The 27,269-nt window shown below is 38.9% G+C and overlaps 1 protein-coding gene across 2 annotated transcripts; it reads left to right on the top strand.

Moving 5' to 3' along the window:
- Positions 1 to 268: 268 nt before the first annotated feature.
- Positions 269 to 21,920, top strand: rrbp1a (ribosome binding protein 1a). Of its 2 annotated transcripts, XM_084391244.1 has the most exons (29): positions 269 to 491; positions 2,582 to 4,120; positions 7,214 to 7,368; positions 7,495 to 7,617; positions 8,314 to 8,466; positions 8,815 to 8,933; positions 9,407 to 9,560; positions 11,058 to 11,190; positions 11,448 to 11,599; positions 13,278 to 13,312; positions 13,543 to 13,618; positions 13,724 to 13,761; positions 13,867 to 13,948; positions 14,042 to 14,079; positions 14,184 to 14,259; positions 15,123 to 15,163; positions 15,267 to 15,354; positions 15,835 to 15,927; positions 16,610 to 16,702; positions 16,819 to 16,908; positions 16,987 to 17,079; positions 17,323 to 17,394; positions 18,478 to 18,573; positions 18,819 to 18,902; positions 19,040 to 19,120; positions 20,727 to 20,810; positions 20,894 to 20,989; positions 21,177 to 21,320; positions 21,405 to 21,920. In XM_084391244.1, the coding sequence occupies exons 2-29, from the start codon at positions 2,599 to 2,601 to the stop codon at positions 21,441 to 21,443; spliced, it is 4,050 nt and encodes a 1,349-aa protein (XP_084247370.1). In that variant the 5' UTR covers positions 269 to 491; positions 2,582 to 2,598; the 3' UTR covers positions 21,444 to 21,920. The 2 variants fall into 2 exon arrangements, with proteins under 2 accessions (XP_084247370.1, XP_084247371.1); XM_084391245.1 differs by lacking the exon at positions 19,040 to 19,120.
- The last annotated feature ends 5,349 nt before the right edge of the window (positions 21,921 to 27,269 follow it).

Here is a 27,269-nt window from a genome sequence, read left to right as displayed (position 1 = left end):
TTTAAATAGGCTATCAATAAATAAATAAAAGGAATGATTAAAATGCATACAGGCAAGCAACCAGACTGGTAGCGTAAAAGGTTGTTAAAATGAATAGTTTGGTAGTCAAATGAAGTCTGTGACGTTAATTTTTGAAACCCTTGTTGAAAAACGAGTGACAAAAAACTACAACTCCCAGTCGAGTCAAAAAGACCAGCCTTCTTTTACGATAACAAAATTCGATTGGTTCGCAACGGTTTGACTGACTCTACTTTAGCCAATCAGCTGTCCCCTGGATGGACGGAATGTGGGCCACTGCCGGCGTAATGCCAGCGCGAGAAAGTGCCACGACTCCACACAGACATCGACTGACTCCTCAAGCTGGGAATAAGATTTTTTTTTGTTTTTTTGTTTTGTTTGTTTTTTGCTGGCGCGGTAAGGCACGAGATAATCATTTCTGTTTAAACTCTTCCTGAAGTTATTCATCCAACGGAAATCTGCCGCGAGAGGAGGTGAGATTTAAAGCTTTTGTCATGGCGTTATTCATTAAAAGCTTAAAAGGTTTTCAGTAGCAATTAGACGTAAACTTTGATCTCTCCCATTTATCTACTCTCCTCTTTAACTATCTCGTAACTCAGGTGGGTTAAAGACATCTTATAGTAGTCACGATTCCTCACGAAGCGAATGGCATGACTATAATAAGTGGTTTCACATTTTGATTTGGGGTGATGCTCCGTTGTAGGCAGACAGTTAATATCAGCTTTTCCTTTGTGACCTAGCAAATGAAAACTGTCTATTAAATACACATTTCAGCTCCTATAACTGCTTTAATGTCTGTAAGAATTATCCGAAAACTGTTTAAACATAATTCTGGTTGTTCATTCACGTTTCAGGGAGAAAAGTAGCTACAGCTGTTGAGTTGTCTCACTCTTCATTTCTTGTTGTATATTCATTCAACAGCTAACGTTACCTTTTGAATAAATGTCAAAAGCGAGCATGGAGTATAAACAAACACTTTTCCAACTAATTTATCATTTTATATTTTCCAGCTAATTTATCAGCCTTTTTATTCATTTTCGAAGCAAAACGTTGTGAGTCTCCCCCCTCAGTTTAATTCCTTATAACGGTTTTAAATATGTAAGGAACAACAGAAATCAACTTAAAGGTGGTCCTCATCTCCTATTGGCCCATTTTACTTTTAGTAATCAGGTTTATTATAAATGGATGTCATGGTATTAGCATAATACATGTTTGTTTGATCTAATATTGATTTGGCTTTTTCATAAATGTAAGTCTTCTGTGTTGTGTGTATAGTGTGTGTATATATATATATATATATATATATATATATATATATATATATATATATATATATATATATATATATATATATGAAGAGTTCAGATGCAAAAGCCTCTAAGTGCCATCTGAAATTTTCTTCTAGAATGATCATTTTTATCCAGCTTGTATATTTAAGTTCAGTAATTTCACTTAAATGACAATTAATAGGTAATTTTCATTGCCATTTAAGTGAAATTATTGAACTTAAATATACGAGCTTGATAAAAACGATCATTCTAGAAGACAATTTCAGATGGCACTTAGAGGCTTTTGCATCTGAGCTCTTCATATCATATATAACATAGTCAAGGGCTATGCGAAATGGAGCAGTCTAAGTGCATCTGTTTCCCCAGAAATGTAGCATTCCTACGTACAAGTTACAGATTGCCACTAAACCTCATTATTGTATGTATTGTGCGCTGAAGGCTGTCTAGATTGTTCTTGCTCCTAGAATATGAAGATTTTTTTTTTTTTTTTTTTTGCCACCATGCATTCATGCTTTGGTGCACATTTGAAGTGTGAGATTGGTATGGCAAAAATCCCATGGAAGCAGCACAAGAGGACTGAAATTTGCTTTGGCAGAAAGCAGTGCATGGTGGAATGGAAAACTCTGTTGCATAACTGTCTTCTACTAAGTAGTGTTTGCATACTGTATAGATGTAGCTTTTTCTTCAAAGTATATAGTAGAAGTTGAGGGTAGCATACTTGGGTGTCTTTTCCTACTCACAAGTTTCTGTAGAAAACTTTTTTTTGGTTGCATGATCCTCTTCTACTAAATGCATTATTTGCATATTGTATGGTGGAAGCTTTTGTTAAAATTTTGTAGGCTAATAGAAGTTGAGGGTAGCATGCTTGGGCATATTTTTTTCTACTTGCAAGTTTCTGTATATAAACTTGTTTTTTGGTTGAATGGACCTCCTTTCCAAATGAATAAACTAGATGCTTCTGGAACAGGGAAATTTGAGACACTTTCTTGCCTCCAGGCTGACATTCAAAAGCCAGCTTTTATGTCCTTAGAATAAATTGTTAAATAGTAAAGCAATAAATATGTATTTGATAAAGGAAATCTAGGAAATCCTATAAGGTAAGATGGCCTCACCTTACTGGGACATTGCTAACGCTTAAGGTGCCACTCTTGTGTTTAAAAAGCCTTTATGTGGAACATTAATTGAATATATAAAACATGATAATAATGACATAAAAATACCACCGACCTCACCCTTTTTTCCTTCTTCCAATTTTTTTTTTTTATTATTTTTAGAAAGGACACTAGCAGTCATGGACATCTATGATCCTCAGACCCTTGGAATAGTGGTGTTTGGTGGCTTCATGATGTTCTCAGCTATTGGGATTGCACTGGTCTCAACATTTTCCATGAAGGAGACCTCCTACGAAGAAGCTATAGCCAAGCAGCGGAAGGAGCAAGGGAAGACCCAATCCAATCAACGATCAGACAAAAAGAAAAAAGACAAGGTAGCAGAGAAGAAAATTCGTGGTAAGAAAAAGGATGATAAGCCCAACGGGAAGCTCCTGGTGTCAGAGGCCACCCCTGAGGTCATAGAAGTACCAGCCGAGCCCAGTCCTCTAATTCTTCCAGCCCCTGAACAAGTTGCTGCACCGGCACCTAAACAAGATGCCCCAGCACAGTCTCCCCAATCCAACTTTTCTCAAAAGCCCGCTCCACCAGCCCAGAAGTCAGCTCCACCTGCCCAAAAGTCTTCTCCACCTGCCCAAAAGTCTTCTCCAGTTCCTGCTGCTCAGAAGTCCTCTCCAGCTCCTGCTGCTCAGAAGTCCTCTCCAGTTCCTGCTGCTCAGAAGTCCTCTCCAGTTCCTGCTGCTCAGAAGTCCTCTCCAGTTCCTGCTGCTCAGAAGTCCTCTCCAGCTCCTGCTGCTCAGAAGTCCTCTCCAGCTCCTGCTGCTCAGAAATCCTCTCCAGCTCCTCCTGCTCAGAAACCCTCTCAAGCTCCTCCTGCCCAGAAGTCCTCTCCAGCTCCTCCTGCTCAGAAACCCTCTCAAGCTCCTCCTGCCCAGAAATCCTCACCAGCTCCTCCTGCTCAGAAACCCTCTCAAGCTCCTCCTCCTCAGAAACCCTCTCCAGCTCCTCCTGCCCAGAAATCCTCTCCAGCTCCTCCAGCCCAGAAATCCTCTCCAGCTCCTCCTCCTCCTCAGAAACCCTCTCCAGCTCCTCCTGCCCAGAAATCCGCTTCACCTGCCCCAGCCCAAAAATCCGTTCCAGCTGCCCCTTCACAGAAGTCTGCTTCAAATGCTCCAGCCCAGAAAGCTGCCCCACCTGTCCCCGCACAAAAATCTGCACAAGCCCAAAAGGCTGTTGCAAATGCTCCAGCTCAGAAATCCTCTCTACCTGCTCCATCCCAGAAGTCTGCTTCAAATTCCCCTGCCCTGAAATCTTCTCCACCGGCCCAGAATGCTGCTCCACCCACCCAAGCCCAGAAATCTACTCCACCTGAACAAAAACCCAGTACACCTGCCCTGGCCCCTTCCCAAAAGGCTGCTACAGGTGCTACTGCATCCCATCCTACTCCTGAAGATGCCCAACCTGCCCCATCTCCTAAGGAGAAGAGGAAAAGGAAAGTCAAAGCAGAGTCTGCTTCTACTGAGGTTCAGCCCAAATCAGTGGCTCCATTGGAGATGGTTACCAAAAAGGTTCCTGTTATGGCAGTGCCTCCAGTGGGCACTCCAAAAGCTGCCGCAGTGACTGCTTTGCCGGCCAAAGCAGAAGAGCCCAAACAGGATGCTCCACCCAAGAAGAAAGCAGGATCCAAGAAGAAGGCAGAGCCAGGTATGCTGTTATCTACACACAAAAAAAACATATTAAATGGTCAGATAATTACTAGGCAGAGATACACAGACCTGCTGATGTGAAGGAGGCTGCCCCCTCCTGGTTCTTGTTGAAACTCAAATTTGTTAACATAAGACATTACACTTAATTAGCATTAGGGATGCTAATGATTAATCGATGATCGATTTAGTTGGTAAAAACGTATTGATGGTCGATTACACAAGGTCATAATTTCAGTGCGTAGATTTGAGGTGCATGACGGCTCATAAGCAAAACAAGTGCATCAGACACACAAGGAAAAAGTAAGCGGCCGTGCTGTAGTTAATAAAGCTAAACAAGGCTATAGCATTATGGGATATCACTGGGACGGTTAAAGTCTGTGTTCATGAAGAATCCTATCTGTTTTGTCATTGAATGAAAATATTTATAGTGAAGAATTACTAAAATACCAATATATATTAAGAACTACCCAGGAAGATCATTTATAAATCAAGGAAAATATCTGAGTATTCTAAAGGCTCTGATATAATTCAAGCAAAACAAAACGTTATGGAGCTTGAATAAAAGTACTCTTTTTCGTATATAACTAAATAAATTCTGTAATATGCTCAATATCCTATGCACATTTGGGAAGAATATAACACTTATAATAGCAGAACAACCCATTTGCTCACATGTATCTCCCATACAAATGCACACACATACAGTACAGACATGCACATGGAAAAATACATGTGCACAAAGCTTGTACAACTAGCCTATTATTTAGAGTAAAAAATATATTGAATTCGTGAGGAAAATGCTGTTTTGAGTGGCATCTGCACACCCTGTCATGATGGCTTTATACCACTGCAGTAGATGCATTTTGCAGTATTAAGTTTAGGGATTTATCATTTAAATGGCGATCGATCAGAGGTGGACACTAATAAAGGTTTTTTTTTTTTTTTTTTTTTAAGTACATTTTTCAAGTGTCTGTACTTTTTATGTTAGTATTTTTATTTTGGAAACCTTATACATTCCAAAGCATAACATCCCACTGTATTTCATAATAACGTTGTTCCTCGTTATTTTGTACTGAAGAGACGCGATGGCAGTGTCCGATTCATAAAACAAGCTGATTATTTTCATATAACATGTTAAATCAGCTTGCAAATCGCACTGAACAATTCATTCATCAATTGGACCGGTCTGCATCACTTAACAATTCTCTGAATTCACAAGTCTGACTTGCCAGATGCACCAAATGAGCCAAGCATGAGAGATCCTTGGAGCTTAAGTTACTAATTACTAATGCAGAATTTTAGGATTATTGCTGTTAATGAAAATCCTATTTAGGTCACGACTGTGAACTAAATCTGCTGGAAAAGGGCAAGCTCTTTAAGTCCATTGAATGAAATACTTGAATGTGGACAATTAAAGACCTCATATTATGCATCTTCATGTGCAGCATCTCTTCAACACTTTAACCTAGGGAACATATTAGGTAAAAATGTATATATATAATTTGAATTGACTTAAATTCATTATCAGTATCATTATTGTCATCATCAGGTTGATGTAGTAGACACTAATATTAGACCTGGAAAATGAAAAAAGCCAGTCCAAATGTTTGTGTAGGACCCAGGTATGTCTTAAAGGAAGTTTGGCTTTAGTATGCAATAACAGGATACTTCTGATTGGTTTGCCAGACCCTTAAATACACAGAGATAAAACTGTTTTGGCTAGACCGCACAGATGACATTTACATGTAATAAACCTCCAAGCTGAGCCTGGAAAACCTGAATATATGGTGTATGTGAAGTGGCTGACTCAGGAGTTTATATGCGTGTTACTTCCTGATGTCATTCATCTAATTCAGAGTACCGTCTGGATTGTCTCTTCTGACAAATAGCGCTGAAGTGCTCTATTTCCTTTGTGGGCGGTGTGTTGGAATATCACTAGTCCTTATTTGCTGATGTTGGCTCTGATTGGTTGCAGAGAGCTCAGAGTGGGTTTATGTCTGAAGTGCTACTCACAGGGGAATTGAGGCAGTGAGCTGCATTCTTCTGCTCATGTGCTGGATTTCATGCACATGTGTGCTAGTACACAGGCTATTAGGCACATGAGATAGTTTGAGTTTCATGGTTTCCTAGTCATTCAACATGTCCTTGAAGTTTGGCTTTACTTTGTTTCTATTTTGCACAAATGTGCAAAACCACATATGGTTAAAGTTGGCACAAAGCAATACCACAAAAAAAAAATCTTGATAAATTACCCAACCTCACTCATTAGTTAATCTATTGTATGAAGAGTCAACCATCCAGTATATATATATATATATATATATATATATATATATATATATATATGTGTATATATATATATATATATATATATAATACCACTCACTTGTGATGAGGTATTGCACTGCTTTGACCATGGGAAAATGCAGAGAGTTTTGCGCCAGCGTGCAGGTGGGTTTCCAAATGCACTCAGAATTCCACTCCTCTCTACGAAGTTCAGCCCTCTTGGCCCTGTTCAAACAATACTTTTGCCTCAGCTGCTCCATTAGGGGAGCACACAAAGGCCTTTAGTGACTGGACAATAGGAGTTTATTGCCAGTCCTGGGTGCCATCTCACCCTGGTGCCTCACCCTGGTGCCATGCTGGCACTGTCTAAATAACAAAGTGAGTCAATAAAGGACATGATAGCAGCACATGCACACACCACTGTACGAGTCCAGTTAACTGTATCGTACACTTCATTCCCTTGAAGCGGCACTTCAACAGGGCTGTTTTGATTTTATTACTCTGCTGATCTGAATTGGATGCTGATTATGCTGTGGGTGTTTAGGAGTGTAATAAATGGGTTGGAAAATTCACTCTTAAACACGAAGAGTTTAGTAGACACTGTGCTGGGCCAGAGACTGATCTGCTGCAAAGCACTTCTTAGCTTTCTGATTCGGCATCAAAACAACACTGGCACTACAAAAGGGGGCAACTGTATCTTCTCTGTGGATGCCAGTTATCTCTGTGATTTTTGTGATTTGTGTCCCTTTTACTCGTGCATAACCTTAATAATTGATCTGTTTTGTGTCTCTTTCTCCCTCTCTAGCGGTGGCTGCAGACTCCGCAGACAGCCCACTGTACCTGCCCTATAAGGCTCTGCTTTCCACGGTGAGGAATATGGAGTTCACTGAAGTAGAGGCCCAGAAGCTCATTGAGATTCTGTCTGATAAGACTGGCATTATTCAAGACACATGGCACAAGGTATGGCCAACTCCCTAAAGTTATGTTTCTTGTTTTATATTTTAAGTGAGTATTATTATACCCATCATTACTTTATTAAAACTCATGTAAAAGTTTGTCTAAACAGTTTTTCGTGCATGTTTATAGGCCACACAGAAGGGTGATCCTGTGGTTGTGCTGAAGAAACAGCTGGAGGAACGAGACAAGCAGCTGGCAGCTGAGCAGGAGGACTCAGCAGCTGCTAAAAGCAGACTGAGGGATTTGACTAAAGTAAGGCCTGAAACACTCAAGCTAGTATAAAACATTAAGAAAAGTTTGATATGCATCATAAGTACTCTATCATTATGGACTTTATAAGGTGAAAATTTGACTTTTAATTAAATGTTCTGCTTTAGTCTGATATTGACAGTTGCCAGGTTTGAACCTATGATACCATTCAAAAGTTTGGGGTCGGTAAGATTTTGTAATGTTTTTGAAGGAAGTCTCTTATTCTGACTCATGTATGTAAATAAGTAAATAACAGTAATATTGTGAAATATTCACAGCTAATCCAGTGATGCTAATGCTGAATTTGAGCAGCTGTTACTGCAGGCTTTATTGTCACATGATCTTTCAGAAAACATTCTAATATGCTGATTTGGTGCTCAAGAAACGTTCTTATAAATAATGTTGAAAACAAATGTGCTATTTAATATCTTTATGGAAACCCTGATACATTTTTTTAGGAAATGTTTGTTACATTTATTTTGATAAATTTAAATATGTCCTAGCTGAAAAAAGTATTAATTTCTTATATATATATGTATCTCATAGTGACCCCATACTTTTGAACAGTAGTGTAAAAATGTTTGTTTTGCAGCTCAGATGTTTAAGCACCACGAAGCACTTGAACAAGAAGCCACAAGTATTGTGATGGCCCTGTTTTCATACCAGATCATGACCTGTGTTTGGTTTGTTTGTGTGTAGGAGCTGTCTGTGGAGAAATCAAAGGTGGCATCTGTAGAGACCAGGTTGAGCTCTCAGCTGAGCAAGCGAGAGCAGGACATTATCGCCCTGCAAGCACGCATGCAGGCCAGTTATCAAGACCACCTCGCTGAGTCTCAGCAGCTCAATGCCAAAGTGAGAATTCAGCATGGTAGCAAGACTATATGAAAAGTTATGAAATTGCAATGACATCAGGCAAAAAATGCTTTTATTAAGACAGTAAATTAAAATAATAATTGCATGGTAATTAATATGATTAACTTCAAATTATGAATTGGCTTAAGTATGACTCAGTAATTTTTTTAAATTATTTGTAGCAGATTGTACCAGCGATGGTTTTGTCATTAATATTAGTTGTAATGTCAAATTAAGTAAATTGTATTCAGTTTAACAGGATTAGATGCTTTTAATTAATCACATTAGTGAGCTTTGGCAGCCCTAATATTTACGTAACATGCCTAAGCCCTTTCTGTTCATTCTTAGATCTCGGCTCTCCAGGACCAGTTGGAGAAAGGCCCTAATGCTCAGCTGGCCCGTCTACAGCAAGAGAACTCCATCCTCAGAGATGCGCTTAACCAAGCCACCAGTCAGACGGAGAGCAAGTATGAACCTACAGCTTCTGCCAAACCCCAAAATGTCTTGCTTGCTTAATTTATCTTTTTCAGAGACCACACCTTGACGTTCAAAACCTCTGCCCAATGACATTGCAACAGACTTCCTAGCATGACATATCAAATATAGGAACCAAGCAGCTGTGGTTGCCTAATACAAAATTGAGTTCTTTTTATTTTAAACTTGCACATTCCTGATCTTTGTGTGCACGATTCTTCATTCATTTTTTTTTTTTTATTGTCTTCGTAATTTATCAAATATAATGACATTCTGCCTCCATTAAATGTTTTTATTTGTTTGTTTCTTTATTGGTCCAGACAAAACGCTGAATAGGCCAAACTGTTTTATTTATTTATTTATTTATTTATTTTTGCTTGTGTTCCAGATTTTTTTTTTAACAGAATGGGTTTTTTCTTTCTTTTCTCTCCATTTAATTTTTTTTTTTTTTTTTTTGGTGCATCAGACAAAATGCTGAATTGGCCAAACTGCATCAGGACTGCATTCGGCTGAATAAGGAACTGGTAGAGAAGAATGATGCCTTGCAGGCTGAAGAACAACTCAGGAAAAATCTGGAATCTAAAGCTGCCACAGCTGAGAAACAGCTGACCCAGCTGCAGGTCAGAAGCACATCCTTCTTAAACCATTCTGTGCACCACAGACACCAATCATTATTGTTTAGTTTGCTGAATTGTAGTTAGTTTTGTACCAAAGAGCTGAACAACAATAGCCCAAGCAGTGCCTCTTATGAAAGAGTTCAAAATGCCACTCTAATTCTTATAAAACCTCTCCCAGCATGAGCACCAGCCTCATTAGAGCATTCTGCTACCACTTGCTGGGCTGTTTAGCCTTACACATCGGCAGGTATGAAGCATAGTTTCTTGCAATCTGTGTGTGTATTAAAGAAGCTTGATTAGGCTTGCTGGTAAAGCTCAGCTCAGACTTTGACCCCCCAGTGCTGGTGCCTCTACTAATGGGATTTTTCACATGCTGGCAGAACATTTGATTGCCAGTTTGATCGCTCAGCAGTGCTCCGTGAGTTGGAACATGGCCAGAGCTACAAGAAAGTGCTTCTTCGAGCAATTTGGAATGTGAGCCTGCCTAAGTAGTACAGTTTCAGACAGAAGTATCTGATTATTCATACTGGAAGCACAGATAAAATGGGTTTACAAACTGCGTTTTTTCGCTGATCCACTGCTACAAATAAAAGGCCACTGGATAAAAAGCTGCCTTTTGTTGAAGTGTTTACTGAGCTCATTTTGAGCATCTAGATGGTGTACTGCATGGGAGAGACATGAGTAATGTCTGGAGAGTCAATGCTCCCATGTTACGTTTGCATAGTCCCTGTTTAGAATTTCGTCTAAATGAACATCAGGACCTAAAATGAATGAATTTAATGTACAGTGGCTCCAAAAAGTAATTGGATGCCTAAGCCACCCTTAACTATATGAATGCCTTTTTAATAATATATCAAAATATCAAATTGCGTTATATATATATTATATTACCAAATGACATTTTACATTTAAAAAGATGTATATAATCTTTTTTTTCTTATTTTATTAGAAGAAAAATGTTAGCATCATTTGTTTGCAGATGGGGGATCTCAATGGGGATCTCAGTGTGGCTCCATGAGTAAATTGGTAATTTGTACACATTTTCAGTGGTCAAACACCAAATGTGGGTCACTTTGCATACATCTGACACCCCCCCCCCCCCCCCCCCCCTTTCTTTTAAAGAGGAATATCTGAAGAACAAATCATTTTAAAACCAGAAATGTATCTCGCTTTTTTTTCTATCAACATAATTATAATTTTTACCCCCCTCTACAAATTAGTGGATTACTCAGTAAATATAAATCCATTACATTTAATATTTGGCTTTCTTTATGTATTTCTTTCACCAGAAATAAATAAATTTTTAGCCATGGACCTTTGGTTGAGTTGACAAGGAATGACCCAGATTTCACGTTTTGGTTTGATGTTTTGTTATAAAATGTAATGTAAATGTACTAACGTTTTTGTGGATCCTTCTTTGTTCATTAAGACTTTGAATTCAGCGGAGTTGCGCTATCAAACTTGACAGGTGTTTTCTGTGTTATGGTTTGTCCCCTGTAGGCGAACTGGATAAGCAGTGAACAGGCCCTGCAGAAGCATCTGGAGGAAGTGAGTGAGGAGCTCAGACAGACCCAGAGCAGCAGAAACAGCTTTCAGACACAACTTGAGCAGAAAGACACCACTGCTCATGCAGGTCAGCACTCACTTGGTTCACTTGTGCAAGGAAGCACATTGTTGAATCACAAGGTGGATCCAGATTGCTTCAAATCATTTCTGTATAATGGGAAAAGCAAGATAATGGTTATATGTGGGTTTTAAATCCTGCAAGAAAGTGCCCTTGAGCAAAACACTTAACCTCAGGTTGCTTGTGTTGCTTTGGACAAAAACATCAGTTATATGATGAATTAATAATAAGAAATAAGTGTTCTCTTCCTAACTGCACTGTTTCAGAGGCTCAAGCTCGTGTGGCCAGTGTGGAAGCGGAATTGAAAGAGCGGAGCGAACAGTTGGAGAGTCTGCAAAGCCAGCTGAAATATATACTGGCAGAGAGAGAGCAGCAACTGGAGGCGAGCCAGAACAAAGAACAAAACCACAATTCAGAGGTGAGACTCCACTTTCCATATCCCAATACATTGATCTGTGTCACATAATAATAGTCTTGAATTATATGTTATGTGTGTATCAACCATTCAATTTCACCTTATATAAAAGTCTCATAAAATAATTTGTAGATGTCAAATTGAATAAATGGGTTGAAGATTATTAAACATTTAGTTATTTGCATGTTAACTTTTTACATTCCTAATTAGGGGTGTAACAATACATCGATTTGGATCAATGCCACATAAAATATCGATATACGGTACCTTTATTTTGACACTCTCCACATCCTCACTTTTCTCATCTGAAATAGACACCTGACAAGATTGACTGAACCCAAACACGTTTTGTCACAAAGCCGGTATTGTCCACTGTCAAGGCATCACGAGTTCATATTTTACAGCAGAAACCGACAAGCACCCTTGTTGTTTGTGAACACAACCTGAAAAGTCAGTTTTAGCAAATCAGCGCGTAGTATTCAGGTCAGGTGACAAGGCTGTTAGTCATTTCGAAAAGACGCGCTAGCTAAGAGCAGTTTCATCAAAGCTGACAAAGTCAGTGACTAAAAGTGATGAATCTGTGATATCTAAAAGTTGAAACTTTTTCACGCAACCTTGCTAAAGTTAGTGGTGAGGGAAAAGCTCCCTGTATTGCGTGTAATCACAACAATAAAGTTTGTCAGGCGTCTATGTCAGCTGAGGAGATTAACGTTACAAAGATTAACCGAGTGTTTTATTATGTGTCATAGCAATAACTTGGTTTTGTTTAACTCTGAAACATGAAATGTGGAGTTATCAGCTTTTGGCAAAAAAAAAAAAAAGGAGTTAATCTGCTTTTGCTAAAAACACACAAAAAACTTTTAATATATAAAAAACATACTTTCAATGTACTTTCATTTTGTAAGTTACCTGTATTTTTGGAGTTATTACTTAATCAAAACAACCCAGCTGCATTTTGATTGATATTACTTGGAATGCACAAAAAAAAAACCCAAAAAACACGATTTATGAAAATGAACAAGAACGGACTAATCTGTTTTTGCAAATGAACTCTTGTGTTGTAAATGTCCCAATTGAAAGAGGGTGTGCAATTTTCAAAGAGTTTAATTAAACATTCATGTTATTTATTTTGGTTGCATTTGAGAGTTAATAAACGAAACTGGTTGTGTAAACTTGGCACATAATATCTAAATATCGATAAATCATCGATATGGCCCTGAATCGAATCGAACCGTAAATGTATCGCAGAATTTTTTGAGGTATCGGCAAATATCGTATCGCTGGCTGAGAGAGTCAATATTGTATCGTATCGTGATGAACTGTCCCCTATTCCTAAAAATAACTGTTCATCTGTATCAGTCTATACATTTTCATTTATATTTATTAATTTAGCAGAGGCTTTTATCTAAAGCTGGGGTGTCCCTGCCTCTGGAGGGCCTGCAAAGTTTATCTCCAACCCTAATTAAACACATCTAGCTAATCAAGGTATTACTAGGCATACTAGAAACCTTTAAGGCAAGTTGGAGCTAAACTCTGCAGGACAGTTGCCCCCCAGGACCAAGTTTGGACACCCCTGATCTAAAGCAACTTACAGATGGCGTATACAACAAGTGAGATACAAATGCATGAACATATGGTGGAGCAGTAATTTCATAAGCATTTGCATTTATCGTCATTACAGGCTTTCATGGCTGAACTGGAGCAAGCAAAAAACAGGTACCATTTACTGTTTGTGTATGCTGTGTTTAAAAAAAAAATGTTTTCCAATGAAAATATCTATATATCCTTAACATGACTTTAACTTGAAACAGGACATTTACTTGAGATGCAGTATTCTTGTATTTAGCATAAACTTCACAATATTTTTGTACATGAATACATTTGAAACAGCTTTGCGCTCTCAACGTTTGTTGACCATGAATTTGCATTAACTGTTTAATCTCTAGCCTGAAAGAGAAAGAAAGTAGAGTTTCAACTCTTGAAGAAGAACTGACCCAACTCAAAAACACCATCGCCAATCAGGTGCCAGTTTCATTAGTAAATTTAACTTGTAGTGTGTAACACGTTTTTTTGTTTTTTATTATTTATTGTACTACCTTATTTGAACCAATCACATGTCCTCTTCAGGTGGATAACACAACAGAGATGCAGCAACTGCAGCACAGGTACAATGAGGATGTTTTCTGCTGCTTTACTAGTATAGTTTAGTAGTGCTTAGATCATTTGAATGATTTTAATTTGTTTATTTTATCTCTTCATTTGAATTAAAGCATAAAAGAAAAGGATGAGCAAATTGCAACTCTTCAGGGAGAACTCCAACAGGTTAAAGAAAAAAGTTCAGACCTCAACACAGTAAGTTTATCATATGCAAACTTGCAAACCTCAAACAATTATTAAATTCATTCTTAACCATTTATGCCGTTTTTATTTATTTATTATTTATAGCTTGAAAACACAGAAATGCTGGAAAAGCTACAAAACAGGTATGCGTCATTTGTGATCCAAGTAACAGCTTCAAATTCATGTTTTTTTTTTTTTCACATTCTGTTATTTAATGCCATGTGTTCTCTCTTTCCTGTTCTTGTAGTTTGAAAGAAAAAGAGTCTCAGGTGGTTTCGTTTGAAGAAGAGATAAGGCAGTGTAAAGAACAGTACAACACTAAAGTGAGACTTTGCTGTTATTATTCAGTTTTTTTTAAAGCTAAAGTAATTAGTTTGTTTAAAGGGGGTCCTATTATGCTTTTTTATATTTTCAACTTTCTTTAGTGTGTAATGTTTCTGTTTGAACAAGAAAAATCTCTGCAAAGTTACAAAGCACAAAGTCCAATTCAAAGAGAGTTATCCTCTATATCAGTAAGCACTGTTTCTAAACTCCCTGAAACATTTCCGAAACGCACTCGAAGCGGTGGTCCAATCACAGCACACTGGTCCAACCGACCAATCAGAGCACATTTTGCTTTTGGAAGGATGGGCTTCATAGAGACTGGAACTAAGCAAGGGCTACATCCTAAATCACATACTTCCCTACTATAAAGAAGGCGAAAAACAATATGTGACGAAGGTAGTACGTACAAATTCACAGTACTCATAAAAGAGTAGTCAAAGTACCCAGATGACCTACTACTTGTGCATATGATGGACACTACTATCCCATGAGGCCACAGGAGAGGATTTGTGAATGGCAGTGAAGCAAAACGTAACTGACCCTGGTAGGTCACATTACATAGTCAACATGGCGAATGTAGTGCGTCCAGATTACATTCATAATACACGCATTCATACTATATATAACATACTTTTTTAAGAACTTGCTCAAGAGAATGTAATTTCAGATGCAGCCAGAGCATTACAGATAGACTGGGAAGCGAGGTGCTGTAACAATGACCTAAATTTATTTTTTGAACATTCAAGCATAAAAACCTATTCTAGTAGACCCCAAAAACTAAATCAAGACTTAAGGGCATAATGGGTCCCCTTTAAAAACAAGTGTTTTGGACCATTTCTATAAATGCACTCTTCATTTACAGCTGGAAGACAGCACAGCCAAACTGGAGTCACTACATAAAAGGTACTTATTCAGTACTACTGAAGGCCACTGCATCTTTATGTTCCTGTCAGCCACCCACATTAAGATCATTCTTTGTTGAGTGATTTTTCATGATGTTTTTCAGTGTATCTGAAAAAGAGAGCCATGTGACATCACTACAACAGGAAGTGCAGCAGCTCAAGGAACTAAATCAGTCACAAGGCAAGAATTACGTAAGTAGCCGAGACAATTGTGGACGTGTCATTATCTTGCATGTACACAGTGATTCATAAAAATATGCGTAGGCAGCACACATCATCATGTTAGCTGGGTAGATGGTGTTGCTGTAAAATGCAGATTTTGCAGAGCTCTTGCATTTCCATTTCAGGAGTGTTGATATAAAGAAACCATATAGGTCTTTCTGTGTGTGTAAAATGTGACCGGTACTACTGGTATTGAAAATGGTGACACCATATCAAGGATCAAGGATCAAGGAAGTGTTATTTTACTCTGCAGTTCTCAAATCTTACTCAAATCTTTTTTTCACATTGTTTCACTATTTGAAAGTCTCTTTTGGATTAGTCAGTGTTTAGTTGTGCTAAGAGTCTCAGCTATTACCTAAGACAGAAAATAGAATGTCAAGTTTAAGAGGTTTTGTGCTGTTAATGTAAATAGTGTGTTCAATTGTCTCTGAGCATATAATGTCATTACAGGAGAGTTTGGAGGGCATGCTGAAATCTTTCCAGGTCGAGACCAAAGAAGTTCTTCACTCTCTTTTTCCACACATCAACATAGAGACAGCACAGGTGTCTAGGATTTCAGTTGTCTTGTATTTTCATTTCTCAGTTTTGTTTTTGGAATGCAAATACATGTAACATCAGTCCCTCTATACGTACACTACAAAAAGTTTGGGGTCTGAAAGATTTTTTAAATGTTTTTGAAAGAAGTCTCTTATGCTCACCAAGGCTGCATTTATTTGATCAAAATACAGTAAAAACAGTCATATGTGAAATATTATTACAATTTAAAATAACGGTTTTCTATTTTAATATCTTTTAAAATGTAATCTATTCCTTTGACAAATGAATTTTAACCACAATTACTCCAGTCACATGATCTTTCAGAAATAATTCAAATATTCTGATTTGGTGCTCAAGAAGCATTTCTTATCAATGTTGAAAACAGTTGTGCTGGTTAATATATTTTGTGGAAATCATGATACATTTTTTGTTTCAGTATTTATTTACATTAGAAATATTTTGTAATGTCTTTACTGTCACTTTTGAGCAATTAAATGCATCATTGCTTAAAGTATTTCTTTCTAACAAAAAAATCTTAGTTACCCCAAATGGTAGTGTACTTGATATTGGCACAAATATTAAATGGAGTCACTTTATTAATAAATGGATGTACATATCTTCCATCACTTCCTCTATTCACATCCTTAAATGCTGTCTAATCTTTCGGAGTCTCTTTGTTTTCCTTCAGACCAAATGGCTTCAGGACTTTGCTGTGAATGCACAAGAGGTGCTAAATCAGAAGCAACAGAGCCAAGAATCCCAGCAAAGCACAGAGATGGATGTGAGCATGCTGCAGTTTCTGGCCTTGTGCTATTATTATCTTTGTGGCTCTTCATCGCTCCCTAGTGGGCATGGAAGGCATATTTGTAGTTATTACAATGTCGTTTTATCATATAGGAGATAATGGGGAAACTACAGGCAGCCCAGGAGAGTCAGTGCACACTACAGTCTGAGTGTGAACAGTACAGGAGCGTACTGGCTGAGACGGTGAGATTATACACTAATAATCTGTTACATTTGAATGGGAATGACATTGAGCCATATATGTTTAATCTTATTCTGTAGGAGGGGATGCTGAAAACACTTCAGAAGAGTGTAGAGGAGGAGGAGACGGTGTGGAGGACCCAGATAATAGAGTCAGAGGACAAACTGAAGATGGTGGGTCTATACACTGTTAACACACACACACACACACACACACATACATTCCTGCAGACACATAGAAAAAGTGTTTTCTTTGATTATAGAAAATATCTTTTAGATTTGGTTATGGTTTTGTTATTCAAGTTTTTTTGGACAAGCTGTGTTTATGGATAACTTTTTGGGGGAAATTTGGAAGATCACTACCACCAAGGAACAGTGAGTGTGAAAGTTTCAATCTGTCATGTTGTGTTTTCATAGGCACTCAAAAAGGTGCAGGAATTAGAAGAGACAACAGAGAGCTTGAGAACGGCAAACCAGAGCACCCAACAGGTATAGATTTCATCAGTGGAAATTAGTTTTTGTACTGTAGGACACTAAGAATACAAAAGATGAGTATCTTAATCATATTAAGAAATCCTGGCGCGATACAGCCTATTAAATGTAAAACGTGATTATTAATCTTCAGAATTTTATGATTTAATTAAATGTGAGCGCTGCACTTTACAAAATAACATTGCGTTTCTTTTGCACGTTCTACAGGCTTGCGGCTTCAGTGCAGTTCACAATCAGTGAATACCACACATTAATGCAAAGCGATTTCTTATGATCTACTGTTGATGACTTTTGACATTGTTTACATTATGGTGTTTGCATTGTAATATGTTGAAGATGGTTGTAAGAGTGCATATTTTATTTCCCTCATCTGTTTGAATGAGTAGTAAATGAGTAGTGAAGCTTAGACATTTAAAATAGCCTCAGTGAATTTCAGGCTTGTTTATAATTAAAAGTCCAGCATCATGCATAAAATCTTCTTTATCCTGGTTATTATTGGTATTTTGGTTACACACAAACTAAATCTGTTATTTAATTTAACAAACTCTTGTAGCTTCCAGGCCACCCTATTCGACATAGACTAAGAACTTTTTTAACAAATTTAATTAGCATATAGATTTAACTAGTATTAGCACAATAATGTTTGGTGTCTTTTAAAAAAATATATATTATTATTGTATCAGCAAAATCTAATTTCACTAATTTGTATGTATTGTTATATTGGTACATAAACCAATATCAATACAAAATTGATATTTAGTATTTTAAAACTGCAGTTACCCTTTTTTGATAAGCAGCATTACGTCCTTATAGGATTACATGATACTGAGATGCATGATTTATTTTGAAATGTATCGGTTTGTTCTGGATGGACAAATGGTATTTTATTTGTGCTGGTAAATTTGATTTGTAAAACACTTCAGATAACCTACATTTATACACAAAACAAGCTAATGTTTTGTTTTATGCTACTAAAGTAGTTTAAACCAAGTGTATGTAAAGAATAACATTTATGACTGCTCTCAATATTTCTCATTGAATCTGTTCCCTCATCTTCCCATGTTTTTTCCCTGAGTGCAGCTGGAGGAGAAAGTATTGCTACTTGAGGCCCAGGTGGAGAAACAGCTGCAGTCAGCTTCCACTGACAGTCAGAGCCAGTCTGAAGAGATGACGCATGTGAGCGCACACTCCTGCCTAAAGGCCTATTCACTAAAACACAATATGAGATACAAAAGCAAAACAAAGTCATCTTAGTCATTCATAATGGATTGAATGACTAAGATGACTTGTTTTGCTTTTGTATCTCATATTGTATCTCATCTGACGTTGTGAAATATGTCTTGAGCTTCTGATACGTAACACATGACTTACTTGTGGCTCGTTCTGCTCTGCCATTTAACAGTTGGTTTGTTTGTTTTCAGTTGAAGCAGGTTTTAGCAGAATCTGAAAGACAGCTGAGTGTGGCCATGATGGAGGCACAGAAACAGAGGGAGGAACTTTCACAGGTTGGTTTCCTTTGAAGTCCAAACATTTGCTAAGGGTTTACACCCATTATCCTTTGTTTACTCTCAATCCTGTGCCAGACATGAGGCTTTGCCAAAGAAAAAAGTTGTTGGTTTTGAGTGACAGCTTCCTTTTCCAGGTCAGGCAGCAACTGAGTGACGTGACAAAGCGAGCTCAGGGAGTGGCGGAGAATGGGCAGCCTGAAGCAGAGGAGTGTCAGGTTAGGGTGCGACGCAGAAAGGCACCCTGCATCTCACTTGGCAGCATTAGATAGATTATAGAGTCTCAAGAGATAGAGATAGAGTCTCAAAGCGAAGCAATGCATACAGAAAATGGTTGCTGACAAAAAATGATTTGCCGACTACGTTTTGAGACAGTCTGTATTAATTGCCATATATATATATATATATATATACATACACACATACATACATACAGACAGTACCGGTCAAATTTTGGAGAATTACTATTTTTAATGTTTTTGAAAGGAGTTGCTTATGCTCATCAAGCCTGCATTTATTAGAACAAAAATACAATGAAAACAGTAATATTGTGAAATATTTTTTACATTTGACTTTTAAAATATGATTTATTTTTGTGATGCAAAACTGATTTTTCATCAGCCATTACTCTAGTCTTCAGCATCACATGATCCTTCAGAAATCATTTTAATATGCTTATTTGATACTCCGTTATAATCAGTGTTGGAAACAGTTGTGCTGCTTAATATTTTTGGAACCTGTGGTACTTTTTTTAAGGATTTATTGATACAAAAGTTAAAAAGAACAGAATATTCAAAATAGAAATATTTTCTAACAATATAAATTATTTACTATAAATTTTGATCAATTGATCTCATCCTTGCTAAATAAAAGTATTAGTTTCTTTTAAAAAAAAAAGCTGACCCCAAGCTTTTGACCGGTAGTGTATATTGTTACAAAAGATTTCTATTTTAAATAAATGCTGCTCGTTTTCTTTTTACTTTTTATTCTTCAAAGAATCCTAAATAAAGTATTACAGGTTATAAATAAATATTAAGCAGCACAACTGTTTCGAACATTGATAATAAATCAGCATATAAGAATGATTTCTGAAGGATCATGTGACTGAAGACTGGAGTAATGATGCTGAAAATTCAGCTTTGCATCACAGAAATAAATTATATTTTAAAGTATATTAAAATAGAAAAACATTATTTTAAATTGTAATAATATTTCACAATAATACTGTTTTTACTGTATTTTTGATTAAATAAATGCAGGCTACATGAGCATGAGACTTCTTTAAAAAAAAAAAAAAAAATAGTAATGTTTCCAAACTTTTGACTGGATATACTATTGTTATTATGTACAAAAAAAGTCAGTGTTAAAATGTCTTAAATTTGGTCATATTTTGTTTAAATTACTTGACCATATATAAATTTTATTGTTTGAGGATAATTTCCCCCTATATTAGAGGCTATAATTATGTACCATACACATCTTTTTTTTCCCTATCCAGTGCTGCCAATGAGGAGACATTTTTTCTCATAATTCTAACCGTTCATATTTCAGCATTTTTGTTTCAGCGGCTTCTGTTAACCTAGGTGCCTGTTTTCACCTCTGAATATCTCATCCACTCTTGGATTTTCTCTCATACTCACCTTTTTAACCACTAACATGTGTATTTTGTTTTTGAAACTCGCACTTCTTTTTTATGCTTGTATTTTTAATGCAGTGTGTGCAATGCGGTTGAGTGCACTAATGCAGCTCTTGTGTTGGATGGGATGGAAAGGTTTTGCAGTAGCTCTCATAGTTGATGTGGTACTGTTTTGTTTGCTTGGTCAGGTCCAGGCTCAGCTGGAACAGACACTGGAAAAACTGCAGGGTGAACAGACTCTAAACCAGCAGCTCTCTGCAGAAGTGGAGCAGGTACAACAGTGTCCATGACCTTGTTTCTTCTTGATTTTTAAAAGCCCATTATTCATTAAACTCTTTAATTCCATCCTTTTTAGGCTCAGGAGGCCCTCAAAAGACAGCTTCAGAGCCATCTAGAACAGATGAAGGCAACTGAAGACACTGCAGCCATGGGTGATGTTGTTCAGCTGAAGGTACATTTTGACTAGATGATAAACAGTATGATCAGTTTTTGTACCTTTTTTATGTTCACAAGTTCTAGAATTTGATGTTGCATGTGAAATCACTCTCAAAGGGTGGAACAATTTAGTATTTTTTTTTTATTTTGAATGTAACCTTTAATGCTGACATGACAATAATGCTTGTGACTTTGTGTTTTAGGAGTGTCTAGAGAAGGAGCGAAAGATGACCAAAGATTTGGGCCAGGCAGCCACCAAACTCCAGCAGCTGCTGAGAAACAGTCAGGACCAACTTGCCAAAGAGAAAGAGAAAGTCAGAACCCTGCAGGATAAATTGCAAGACAAGGTAAAAACATTATACATAAGTTTATATAGTTGCAGGAATAGCTGCATGTCTATGTTAATGTTGTTTATGTGCTTCGATTTCCAGGAGGGTGATGGAGAGATGAAGCAAGGCACTTCTGTTTGAGATGGAAAACAAAACGTTTTGCCAAAAATTGCCTTAAGATGACCAAAATGAAGCATTCCTGATTTTTTTTTTTTCAGATTTTTTTTTTTTTTTTTTTTTTTTTGGTCTATAGTCTTGGTAGAAATTGTATGAAGACTTTCGAGAAATCTAACTAGTGCAAAAACTTTTATTTAGGAGGTGTGCTGGAACTATTTTCACTTTACATTCCAGCTTAAACCTTCTGACTATGTCAGAAATGATTCATCAACTGCCTTATATATTCTTAGTGTTCTCGCATCTCCTCCTGATGTCAGTGTTAAAAGGGAAACTGTATGTACGTTATTCGTACATCAACTAGTGCAATTAATTACTTGTAAGTGAATGAGTATGCATAATTGTATGGTACATGGGAACAGCATTTGGAATGCCCTCTCTGTAACTGGCTTCAACACCACTGTATAAGTTTGATAATTAATAAATAAACAGCAATATGGCTTTCAGTGTTTCAAAAAGGCTGTTCATTTCTGCAAAGATGCATCTGGATTTAGAATTCAGAAAATACTTTGGATAAATGTTTTATAATGTCCAACATGACAAACTGTAGTAAAGTTTTTGGTATCTTTTGTAAAAAATTACGAGTTGAGACACATTCAAAGTTTTTGAGAATCACATGATTTTAAGGACACACTGCTAGGGATGGGCGATATCTTATCGTTCCCTTTCGAGAGTGGTAACTCAACATGACACTGCAGGAACTCCTCCCAGGAATCTCCAGTCGGGCCGCTGCCAGGCTGCTTAAAAGGAGGAGGTCTCCGTTCTTCCACGACGTCCACGAGCACGTGGTGAAGTCGTGGTCTGCACACCAATCGCCGCGCGTCCATGCTTCCACCCAGGCCATCATCTTCCACATGGACAGGGTGGAAGCCCACGGCTATGTGCGCATGCCCTCCGCCGAGGAGACCGTCGCCGTGCACCTGTGCCCGTACTTTTCGTCTCTGGACGCGGATCTCAGCCTGCAGTCCAAGCCGTGCAAGTTCACAGCTCATCTGGCTGATGAGGCCTATGCTTCTGCAGGCGAAGCGGCATCCGCTCTGCATTCCATGGCAGTACCGAGGTGTTTTAGGCAAAGCTTCTGCGGTCCCTGGATGGCGGCGTCGTGGCTGTCCGCCGTAGGCAGTGGGCGGGACCGGAAAAGAAGTGTCACGGACTGAGGAGAAGTCCGCATCGCTATGGCGCGCCGTCCTCTGCTGCCAAGCCTTCGTCTTACGGACCATCCAAAAGGGGGTGGAGAGTTCGTTGAAGACCCTGCCCCCAAGCGCCTTGTTCTGCATCATGTCCCCTCTGTTTCTGCAGGCGACATTTCCAGTGTTTGGGTGAGTTCCACAATAAAAACACATATCCCTTCACACAAAGAGCCTTTTCCTCCTCATACACTCAACACTGTGTCACTCGCCCTGCCCCAGAGCAGTGCGGAGTCACAGTCCATGCCTATAGTGGCCTCCTGATGGAAAAACACAAGAGTCCCAATGTTCCCCCGCAGTGCACGACACTGCTCGTGCCTGTTTGGCAGCCAGCCTGCCCTTCACATGCCGTCCCTCCGCCAGTGCGTTTAGCCTCGCTGGGGCAAGGCTCCAGTCTACACACATCGCCACTGGCAACAGCGGCCATAGAACTAATACGGCTGCTGTGTCATTTTCTAGACACGTGGAGAGCTATTCCGGGCACTATTACCGTGGCTGCTGGAGATAATTCAACACGGGTATTCTCTTAAGATGTTCAGTTCAGATGCAGACCACCCCGCTTCAGGCATGGGTCCGTCACTTACTTTGCCTCAAAACGCCCTGTTCTGAGACAGGAAGTTCACAGCAGGAGAGTAGTTTTACAGCCGCTATCTCGTGGTGCCCAAGAGGGATGGAGGACTCAGTCCGATACTGGACCTAAGACCATCAACCGAGCACTTCACAAGCTCGGTTGATAGGTCTTCAGGAGGAAAGCGCATTGGGGACTTGTACGCGTTCTCGTGGACGGTGATTATCTTTTTCAGACCCGGCAACTGCAGTGTTACTCTCTGGCCGTGACGGGGCTACGTGCCTAAGTCTTTCTCTACACCCTTCAAAGCACATGTCGTTTCTCTGCTTGCTTTATCTGCTGAGCTGTCATCCTCGCGTAATGCTGACGGGGCTTTGGCTTTGCGAATGTATGTGAATCGCTGCCTCTTTCCTTCAGTCGGTCCAGCTTTTCGTGTGCTTTGGTGGCTGTACTAAGGGAAAAAGACGTGAACTGTCTCAAAACAGAGACTTTCTCACTGGATTGTGTGCCAGGGGAAGGATTGTCCCCTTAACAAATGAGCTCATTCAACGAGAGCTGTTGCCTCTTCGTGGGCCTGGTCTAGAGGTATGTCTATTCAGGATACATGCTTTGCTGCAGGTTGGTCTTTGAACACCTTTGTCAGATTTTACATGCTGAATGTACTGTCTGTGGTGTGTCACGTGCTTTGGTGAGTTAATTTCCTCACTCATATATTGAGAACTGTTCTAGTGTTTGACAGTTGTTACCGCTTTGCTGTTGGCTCTGTGTATACTTTGTTCCTCACTTACGTTGGGACCTGCTGCTAGTGTTAACACAGTTGTTACCGCTACCGCTGTTGACACTGTGTTTTACTTTCATGCATTGAGTGCTTATTGTGTTGTCTGCTCTGGTTTCAGAGCAGCCTTCACTTTCATTGTGTTGAATATGCAAAGTTTGATGGGGTCGGAGCTGATGTTTCACTGGTCTAGCTTCGCCTCTCAGATGCGAACACTCCTAGCGGTGTAGCTATTGGCGACTTGTTTTCTTCCGTGGCTGGTGTAGCTTGGCCCCATTTTCTTCGTGCTTATCTTCACTACTCTCACGGCGGGATTTAATATAGTTCCCAATGTATATTAGTGCAATGTTGAGTTACCGCTCTCAAAAGGGAACGTCACCGGTTACTATCGTAACCTTGGTTCCCTGAGAGGCGGGAACGAGACATTGCATTAGCCGCCTTGTTCGCTGTTCGATAAGCTGTGCAAGCGCTCAGTCGTGATTCTGACGAAATTGACCTGTCGGTAAGCCCCTCCCCTTGAACACAGATGAGCCAATGGCAGTTAAGTAACAGTTGCAAGGGGACCGGAACTCGGACAACTTTAGGTTCTAGAGACGTTTGCGATTTTTATACCGGTAAAAATTCTCCTCACGATAAGAATTAGTCTTCCCGCGATAACAATGGTAAAGCCGCACTGATGACATATTTCTGTTTGGGACCCATTCACAGCTCATGTGCAAAGTGAAAACAACTTATAGCGGAAGGCGGATGTGAAGCTGAGGCGGAGTTTATCGCTAAATGAGGAATATCTCTACAATCTGGACCTGGTACAGACATATATTTTCACTAGCGCTTGAGAGTTTCGCTCTGTCAAACAGTCCGTAAAGCGCACTGTTTTAGTTCATCCCAATGAATCTTTGACGCACAGTAAACACTAGTGTGAGGCAAACGACTCGCCGTCACTTTGTTGAGAGCGCTCCGTGTTTACGGATCCACTTGTCTGTGCGACACTTCTGTCGCGCCGCACTCCACTTTATTCCTATGGGTGACGTCAAGCGAACGTGCCCGCAAAGCATCCCGGGCAGGCAGCACTGCGCTTCAAAAAGCTGGCCGATTCCCATCTTTATGCAAATTAATCCATTGAATGTGACTATCCAATAGAAGAAGAGCAGATGGAGACAGGGGGAAGTCTCTCACCGGGCAACTTCACTCCGGATAGGGTGAACCCAGTGGTGAAACGACGTAGAGCAGAGCAGCTACAATGATCCTTCTCTGTTTTCGATTCATTACTGCTCAACGAAAATCCATATTTATACACATCACTTCTCCCTCCAAATTTCACAATTCGAGAGAGAAGTTAGGTTGGTTTCGAGCAAATGTTTTAAAAACACAACATTTCGTTACGGTACGGATCCACTTTTGACTGAAGCGTGGTGTCGTGACACCTCCCCACATTTATTGAGAGTGAGGAGTCACGTGCAGATTTGGGCGGGGTCTGAGCGGGTCGGCCATGACGGTAGGAGACGCTATCGGTTGCCAGGGGCAACGCCTTCAGAACTTCACAGAGGCGCGACTAAACATTCCAGAGCTCTTTAATTTTTGCGCATTTATTATTTCGGCGGGACAGAGACGGATCACGAATACGAGAAAGAAAATGAAGAAAGTAAAGCAATGCAAGCAAGTAAAGAAGCTCACAGGCATCCAAAATATCGACCTATACGAGCTCCCTGCAGCGGAATGGCACAGAGACCTGGACCATTTACCTCCATGCACATATATGGACATCGTGAATTATCTTGTTTTTGGTGTAAGTTACTACACAATGCAGGAGTTTAAAAGCCACAAGTCTTTGTAAAGTTACAAGGCTTTCTGCTGTGGCTGTGTGAATGCAAGGTGTATGAGATTCAGACGAGGCTGCAGACAGATGGTAATCTAAAGTGTAGACTGTAACTTTAAATAAAAATGGACACTTTCTGTCTTAAATGCTTTTTACTGTTTCCCTAATTTATTTACCTTTATTTATTCTAAAAAACTGTTTTCCATTGTGTGAGGTACCGGAGCAGTTTTTAATGCAGCAGTGACTTCCAGGCATGGTAAAACAGTGCGGAATTGTGAGAACCTCCTCTACTACCGAGTTAACAACACACGTAAACAATCATGTTTTGATTGGAATCCTGCCAACATGGCGGAGAGGGTGAGGATCCCACGAGATACCGTGATATTGAGGGGAGGGGCTCTGTACCATGACGACAACTCCTCACTCTCAATAGGTTGATGGGCATTCCTCAAGTTTACCGCTATGTGTCTGGTTTTGAACCAGATGACGATTTGGGGATTTTGTAATAAAAATAATGTCTTTAAGGATAAAACTGTGGGTTAAACTTAAAATCAACCCATAATTTATTGGTTATACTACAATCACAAAATAAATGGGCAGCTGTTTCTTCAACAAGACCACAATGAGCAAGTTTCATCAATAGATATTACAGATAGAGGAGTTAAACCTGTCGCTCATATCTTTGAAGTTGTTGCGCTTGTGATAACGTCGTAGGTCACATCATAACGACAACATGGCGGATGATGTAGGCTGCTACGGTTTGCATTCATACTTAACAAGATCATGCTATATAGTCTAACTCTTTTTACTGAAATTAAGTACCTACTCAGTGAGGATTGGAGTGACGTAAACTCCCCTCTTTGATTGATTGGCTAGAGTAGGAGCTGTCAATCTAGAACTAGTGGACCAATGGTGACGCTTAAGCCCGCCCTAATTTACATGAAACTTGAACTGCAACATTTGGAAAAGCAAGCCCAGAACGTGGAAAGAAGACCGAAGAGAAAAACAGCACAACTGTACAGAAGAGTAAAATATGAGCAGAAAATGTAAGAGAACACATAGTACAGAGTAATAAAACCAAGGAAACCATATTTAAGAAAACATGAACATAAGTTTGTTTTGTGCAAAATAATTTTTAATGTGTTTAAAGTTTTTATTCATGCTTGTTATTTTTTTCAATTGTGTCTTCCTCAAAGTCATATGGAAGGAAATGCCATCTTACTTAACAGTCCAATTTCCACTTCTGCATGTTTTATCATTATTCTTTCCTTTATTTCACAGAGGCCATCAATGATGAGGTGATAGACCTCTTAAATTTTTTGACGATTTTTTTGAATTTCTGGTATTTATTGCAATAATGATATGAACCTCATACAATTATCTATAGATTAGGCAGACACAGGACTACAACTAAACTATTTTTATTATTTTTAATCTACATTCCATT

This window comes from Rutilus rutilus, assembly GCF_951802725.1.
Source record: "Rutilus rutilus genome assembly, chromosome: 20".
NCBI classification, from domain to species: domain Eukaryota; kingdom Metazoa; phylum Chordata; class Actinopteri; order Cypriniformes; family Leuciscidae; genus Rutilus; species Rutilus rutilus.
This window is presented reverse-complemented; position numbering and strand designations above follow the sequence as displayed.